Source organism: Triticum urartu, chromosome 3A, assembly GCF_056163025.1.
Source record: "Triticum urartu cultivar PI428250 chromosome 3A, HENAU_Tu73, whole genome shotgun sequence".
Taxonomy (NCBI): domain Eukaryota; kingdom Viridiplantae; phylum Streptophyta; class Magnoliopsida; order Poales; family Poaceae; genus Triticum; species Triticum urartu.
In genome coordinates this window covers 478,963,279-478,970,773 of record NC_141875.1, presented here as the reverse complement: position 1 = coordinate 478,970,773, position 7,495 = coordinate 478,963,279, and the positions used below count along the sequence as shown (strand labels likewise).

General features: G+C 46.8%; 1 protein-coding gene across 1 annotated transcript; it reads left to right on the top strand.

Moving 5' to 3' along the window:
• Window positions 1–1,733: 1,733 nt before the first annotated feature.
• On the top strand, window positions 1,734–2,688 carry LOC125548532 (uncharacterized). Its single transcript, XM_048712112.2, has one exon. It carries the CDS (start codon window positions 1,873–1,875, stop codon window positions 2,635–2,637), a length of 765 nt encoding a protein of 254 aa, XP_048568069.2. The 5' UTR covers window positions 1,734–1,872; the 3' UTR covers window positions 2,638–2,688.
• Window positions 2,689–7,495: the final 4,807 nt, after the last annotated feature.

Below are 7,495 nucleotides of genomic sequence, written 5' to 3'. Positions count from 1 at the left end.
CGTTTCCGGTGGTAGTGCAGTCCGACTCGGCTGCAGCTCTATCTTCCCTGTCAACTGATTGCCTCAACAGATCAGTGTATGCTCAGCTAGTCCTTGAGATTAAGGAGCTCATGAGTGTTAGGGAGTTTTTCCTCAGAAACTTCACTGTAGTCAGAATAGTGTTGCAGATCGTTTGGCCAATTATAGCCCCTCCAAAAGAACCATGGCTGTGTGGGTAAACTCGGTTCCACCTTGTATCGAGGATTTGTGACCTCTTGATTGCAACACCGTGACAATGCAATAAAACTCCCTTTAAATCGCAAAAAAAAACTTGATATAAAAACTTAGTTTTGTATCCAAAAATTGGGTTCACAGCAAAATCCCAATAAGACAAAGTGCATGTTATTTATTTTTAATATTTGATTGCAATTTTTTGTAGGTAGCTTACCAAGCTGGCCGCTTGGTGTTATTTATTTTTAATAAGAACACAAGATATTATGGTAAATATGCCATTAAACGAATACTCCTATATGTTAGAGCATCTCCAGCCGCCTCCCCGAGTGCCCCCCTCAGGAGCCTTTTTTCTCTGCCGGCGATGCAAAAAGGGCAAAAAATGGCCCAGCCGTGCCCCCCAAGCGCCCCCACGACCTCAAAATGCCGCCGGCGAACCCAGGCCAAACCCAGCGCGCTGGGGGGCTGTTGGGGGCGCCGGCGGAAGCAACGGCCAATCCTACTCCCCCACACGTTTTTTTCCTTGCCACCTAATCACTTTTTGCCCCGCAATTCTTGTGAGGACACCAACGGCTGGGGAAGCGGATTCTTGGGGGCGCCGGCGGAAGAGTTTTGCCCCCAGGACGTGCCATTTTTGGTCCGGCGATTGTCCTGGAGGGGCTCCAACGGCTGGAGATGCCCTTAACCATGTCACCGGTGCAGTGGGTGCACATATCCATCTGGTGCACCGGATTTTTGTTCCGTGAGCAGAGAGGGTGTTCGCCCAAGGTGCGGGCATGCATGTCGGTGCGAGAGCTAACCGGACGCAAAACACGGCAAGTCGGTTGTAATAAGAGATCCTCAATTTCCAACGTCACCGCGGCAGCCGGCAACAGAAAGGCAAGCGCAGATCCACCTCCACGGGATAATCATTACGGAGACACACATTGCCTGCTAGTGCGAGGGGCCAGCCAGTGGGGTCGGGTCGACCGAACCAACATCCAGGACACGAGGAAAGAAATCCCAGCCATTCTTCACTGACACCCGGGGCCAAGGTCTCGTCCGACCTATAGTTGCCATCTCAACCAAGGACGCCGCGGAGGAGAGATAAGGGCATGTACAATGGTGCTAGCTTAGGAGTGCCACGTACGATAGATAATGAGGTGGAGGAGAGAGAACTCATAAGAAAAGGGTTGTCTTTTCTTATTTAAGAGAAGACAAGAGATGATCTCTTAGCACAATATGTCTTACCACATTTTTAGGAATTGCTAGTTATTGAAGATAAGACTAAGAGATGACCCATTGTAGACAAAAAAAATTATCATCTCTAAATCACATGCAAGACTTAAGATAAGACTATCTTATCAATCATTGTACATGCCTTAAATTGAACATGCCTTTTTGTTAGACAAGAGGAAGATCGAAGTAATTAAAAGTGGGATAGATAAGCCAGAGAAATGGTCGGAAGACAATCGTGTCTTGCATGTCCAAAAGATTCTCGCGTGGTTGTTAGAACCAACCACCTCGCCTCACCATCGCCAGGTTTTTCGACTGCCATGGGGAGGAGCATAAAGCCAGCCATAAAACCCCCCAAACCCCTCGCCATTGTCACGCCCGGTCACCACCACACAGAGCAGCAGCGGCGAGCGCTTGGTCGTGTTGGGTCGGGGGCTGTGAGAGAGAATGGACGCGCAGGCCGCCGTGACACGTGACGCCGTCGGCCTCGACGACCCGCTCGTCGCCCTCACCCTCGGATCCATCTACGCCGCCGCCCCGACCCCGCCGCCCAAGCCGCGGCGCCCCTCTCCTCCGACCCCTCCACCTTCCCAGCCGGCGTCCGCCACCCGCCGCCGCCTCAACGCCTCCGCCCCCGGCCAGCGCCGCCGCGCGAGCAACGAGCCGCCTTCCGACGACGACGCCGCCGCCGCGGACGGGGCGCCGCCCCCGTTCCCGTGGGCCACGGAGCGGCCCGCGCGGCACGACACCCTGGACAGCCTGCTGCGCCGGGGCGTCACGACCGTCGAGGGCGAGGGCCGGTGCAAGCGCTGCAGCGGCACGGCGACCGTGGCGTACGAGCTGGCGCCCAAGTTCAGGGAGGTGCGCGAGTTCGTCGTCGCCAACCGGCACTCGTTCGACGACCGCGCCCCGGACGCGTGGATGTACCCGGTGCTGCCCGACTGCGCGGCGTGCGGGGAGAAGCGATGCATGTGGCCGTGGATCGCCGAGGACAAGGGCGAGATCAACTGGCTGTTCCTCCTGCTGGGCCAGATGCTGGGCTGCTGCACGCTGGAGCAGCTCAAGTACTTCTGCAAGAACACCGGCCGCCACCGGACCGGCGCCAAGAACCGGGTCCTCTACTACGCCTTCCTGGAGATGTGCAGGCAGCTCGAGCCGCGCGGGCCGTTCGATGACACCGTCGCCGACGGCAACGGGTTCCTGCACTCGTGATCTACCGGCCCCTGCGCGCAGATGGATTTTTTATGTCATGTGGTGTGTCGATCTGGTAATTTCTAGGGATGACGAGGAAAGAACAACTTCTCTAGATTTAATCTAGTTATATGTTATTGGATCGTTATGATTATTATTTATCATGAGTTTTGATGAAAATGATTAATCATGTTCTTGCACTCAACATGTAATACATTACTACATTATCTGTAGCGTCTTCATGCAAGTGACTCTATTGCCGAGATATTTTTCTTGTACCATTTATTTATTTACAATATTATATTATTTACCGGTTAATTTGGCTCTTGTATTGGAGAAGGAAACTCACTTGGCATTCTTGGCTAGGATTGGCAGTGTTTAGCATGGAGATCAATTAATTTATATTGCAAGATTGTGCTCCATTGAACTATAAGGCACACTAGAATGCTAGACCAACAAGCGTGCCACCAAAGCCTAAGAAACTTTCCATCCCTAATCAATCTCCCCCAACCCCCTGAATTTCAGCGGGTGAGGCCCCTGTTCTTCTTCAAACAGAACTTTCCACGTTAGCTCACCCGTACACAAAAATATTTAGGTAGATGTAACATTGCTCATTGTAGGAGCATGGATAGTTCTCCTAAAAAAAGAGCATGGATGGCGGGGATTGGCATTTTTCTTATGTATGAAGTCCACGTCATCTAGAAAAGATAATTAAACATGTTATACACCAGACGGCAAGTCAACTAAGCTATCAAACAAAACAGAAAATAAATAAAACATGCTATACAATTTATTATTTCTTAAGTGTTATATTTTAGTGTTCATAAATACTCACTTTGTTCCTAAATAGAAGTATTTTTAGATATTCTAATAGAGATTATAGACGGAGCAAAATAAGTGAATCTACACTCTAAAATACATTCGTCCGTACAATGAAGGACACGAGAGTAAGACAAGACATCTTGTACAATGGAGAAAAAAAAATTATCTTCCTTCATAAGAGATCAAAGTGATTGGATCCTTCCCCAGATCGTGTGCAAGCGGGAGGTACGTACACCAGACTATTTTCTTCTCCTCTCTCTCTCTCTCTCCAATTAATATTGTTACTAACATTGCAAGGGCCTAGACCTGGGTAAAACCCGGCCCCGTGTGCGTTCAATAACCTAAGGCTACGTCCCACTCTCACAGAAATCCATGAGCGTTACTTTCGAAAACACTGTCGACAACTGTATGCACTAGGGCCCAAAGGCATAGGCAGGCTCCAAGGTGCCTGGGCCGTGGTACCAGATTCCTTAATCGAGTGTAGCACCTTCAACAATGTAGCACATCTTTGGTCTGGAGCTTGTCTTGGGCTCGACTCGATGCTAGCTACGCCATTGCTAGAGCCCAACTATGGTCACCTTCCCCGCCATCTTTGTGGCATCGTTATTAATAATTTTGTCGACAGTTCCACAAAAATCATCCAAGTTACAATATATATTTCGAGGAATTTTTTGGGTGCTACTTTCTTTACTAATACTAATTTTCTTCCCTCGTCCCACTCAAGAACCATCATCATGTAATTGTACACATTGGACTTGCTACTCAACACTCCATATTACCCCCCCTTTCTCAAAATGCAAGGCACATTTGACAATTTACAGTCTTCATTGTCTAAGTTTCCTTACAATTTTCACTTATAATACGCCTAATACAAGTACAAGGAGGTAGCAACCCCTCGGGTGCTATGTACCCGACAATTCCTCCTGCTCCACCAACAGAAATTGCACTTCACATTTGCTAGCCAAAATAAGATATCCTAGGTCGAAGTATCCATCCAACATAATGTTTTGCCGTTTGAGACCAAAATGTTTAATGCGAGTGTTACACCAAAAATGAAGGTACTCAAGCCCACAAACAATGCCGATAACAATGTCAAAGAGTCTCTCCCATCTTAGGCTGCGTGAACTCACCATGTTGGAGGTGGGCTACCAGCAGCTCGTTGATCGATCCAGGGCATCTCTCGATAGTTGGAGAGATGAGCTTACTGATGCGCTCAACTCTTCAGTTTCGCCCAGTGTGCAACTTGCTCAGATTGGTGAGTTTGAGCAAGGCCTTTTGCACCAACATTTTGTGCCTATTACTTTCCGGGGCCGACAAGAAAACATGATGGGGGATACTAGTCTGCTCATCTATGGGACCTTGCCGCTGTAATCACCACAACACCTTTAGACACCTCTCTTGCCCAACATCTTTGGGGGCTGGGATGACTTTGGGATTGCTGATACTGGTTGTATATCCGGGTCAAGCATCTGTCTCTCTTCGACAGAGCATCCTCTAGTACTTCACCACTCCCCCCTCTGCCGCCCTCTATGTAGCATGACATAATGCAACCTTGGGAGATGTAGTCGTTGTTTCATGGACTTGACCAGTGGTCACTTGTTTTGAAGTCATGTGCTTTTGAGATGCCTCTTTTAGCATGGCATGCCTCGCTAGGGCCCGAGGTTGTTTGTGGACCTAGGTCTCTCTCATCCCCAACCCTACGGGCCCGTGGTTCGTTCTCTTGCTGCTCCTTATGGGTCCAGGCCTGGATTGTGTAGCAAGTCCGACCCATTTTGCTCCATCAAGGAACAAATGGCACGACTTGTGTTGGCTACTACTAACCTATTAGGGGTGACGTTGATCGAGGCTATCACTACAAGAGTCGCAACATTGCAATTAGAATACCAAAAAGCTTTCTTTGCAAATATCACGACATTGATGTCCTCTTCATTTTTTGGCACGCCCACTGTTGCTGAAACCTGCACCCCGCGAATGAAGAGGATGCTTAGTGCATGAAAAGGGGAAAGGCGGAGCGCCCATCTTCTAAATATGCACTACAAATTCTCATCCTTGAGACGCTCCCAGGTGCAAATCTGCACCCAATTGGGGATAATCGAGCATTAGGAGGATTTCAATGAGGATTCATTGATGACCTAGATCTAGTTATTCAAGAATCTGATGCCAAAGACTAATGCAGAAAAGCTAGCTAAGATTACATGTCTGGCATCTCCTTCGCAACTCTGCTTGCCTAGTGCCGAATTGCAAGCAATCTTGGAGGAGCTTTTGGCCATGAGATCATAGGCATCGTGATCCGCACCTCATCACCCATCTAGATGTTAATGATTAGTTCCTAAAAGATCATGTATGCCCTTAGTCGCCAATCAAGCGACTGCTTTGTATCTCCCAGTCTGAAATCTTGTCCCGCTGGGACGGTTGCATTGTATATTTCTACTTACAGACATGTTCTAGCTGCTATTGCGGCCTTTATGTTCTAGTAATTAGGACAAGAACAACAGCATTCTATGTCACAGTTGGGTGGCCAAGTTCCATCGTGCTTTGAACTCCTTGGCACTCCATGGAATTCCTTTGATTGGTCGCTGCTTCAGATGGAATAATGAGCAGTCCCCCAACTCTTGTCAACTTGGATCATGCTTTCTATAATGTGGATTGGGGTTGTGCTTCTCGACTACCAAATTGCTACTCTAATCCACTACTATATCTTATCACTAACCACTCCTCCTTGTTAATGATAATGTGAAAACCTACCACTAGTTCAGATTTGAGGCTTACGTGCAAATGACAATTCATTGAGGGGTTCCAGGAAGTGGTGTCTGCCACTTGGAACTATGACACTGAAACCATGTCCTATGGCTACCGTGAGAAAGCCTATTATTAAGAGTCGTATGGTTTTTCAATAAAGATTGATGTTGTATGTTGTGGTGTAATTCTCCAGTGGCAATCAAACAATAAGAATTAATGCAAACGATTATGAACTTAACAACTAGGTCATATTCTAACTGTCCTCAAGAATGATTTAGTCCACATAAGAGACCCAACAAGATTATTCGTAGCTTAATTAAGGATTGTGCACTTGTTGCACTCTTTTACATTCACCACTCTGTCAATTCTTGTGACCATTCAATAAATAGGCGAACAACTATTGCTTCTTCTCGTAATTCCTGACTGGATTTCGACGCACTAACTACTTGTGCTTCTCATTGGGACCACACTCTTATTTTTTGAAAAGACCTAAAATTTAGCACCTACACTTGCAGGTCATCAACAAGCAAGAATGAAAATATGGTAATAGAATGAGACCGTATAGGTCTTATAACGTGAAAGAAATGGTATACTTAAAACTGCAACCATACAAAGTAGCAACATTTGGCATTCACACTATTCTTAAACTCGCAACCAAGTTCTATGGCCCCTTTCAAATTATACAAAAAGTGGAAAGTACAACATACAAACTTCTGTTCTGAGATGGTGTACACATAGATAATGTCATTCATATTAGCCGCCTAAAGAAACATCTCGGTCCAAATGTAGTACCAACCCATGGGCTTCCTCTTGTTGATCCAAATGAGAAGATCAAAATGGCTCATATTCTGGAACTGAACACTCAAGCAGTACCACACATTGAGTCACTCAACTTCTAGTCTAATGGCTGAACATGTCACTTAAAGAGGCCACTTCGGAAGACTCTTAACTCCACCGACTTCATGTTTTACAAATTCTTCAACCAAACTAGCCGCTCTTGGTTTGCATTACATGTCCTTGAGGACGAGGATCTTCTTCACATTAAGGCAATTGTCAGAATCTGTGCACTATCAGATGCATGAAGACTCTGACACCTTCTATGAAGACATCACAAAGAGATACACGGAGGTGGGCACTTGCGATGACTTTGCTTAAGTGGGGATCAAAGGTCTAGATTAAAAGAGGATCCACCATTTTCCATCCTGTTGTCGGTTAACTTTTCAAATTAAATTGTACTTGAATTCAATTAACTGAGTTCATTAATTGTCGTTGTAACTTCCTTCCTCTTATAATTATCTCCTCCCAACCATGGATCTAG

Bases quoted from the DNA above. Each gene is read 5' to 3' on its own strand.
- LOC125548532 (XM_048712112.2), top strand. From the start codon at position 1,873: ATGGACGCGCAGGCCGCCGTGACACGTGACGCCGTCGGCCTCGACGAC.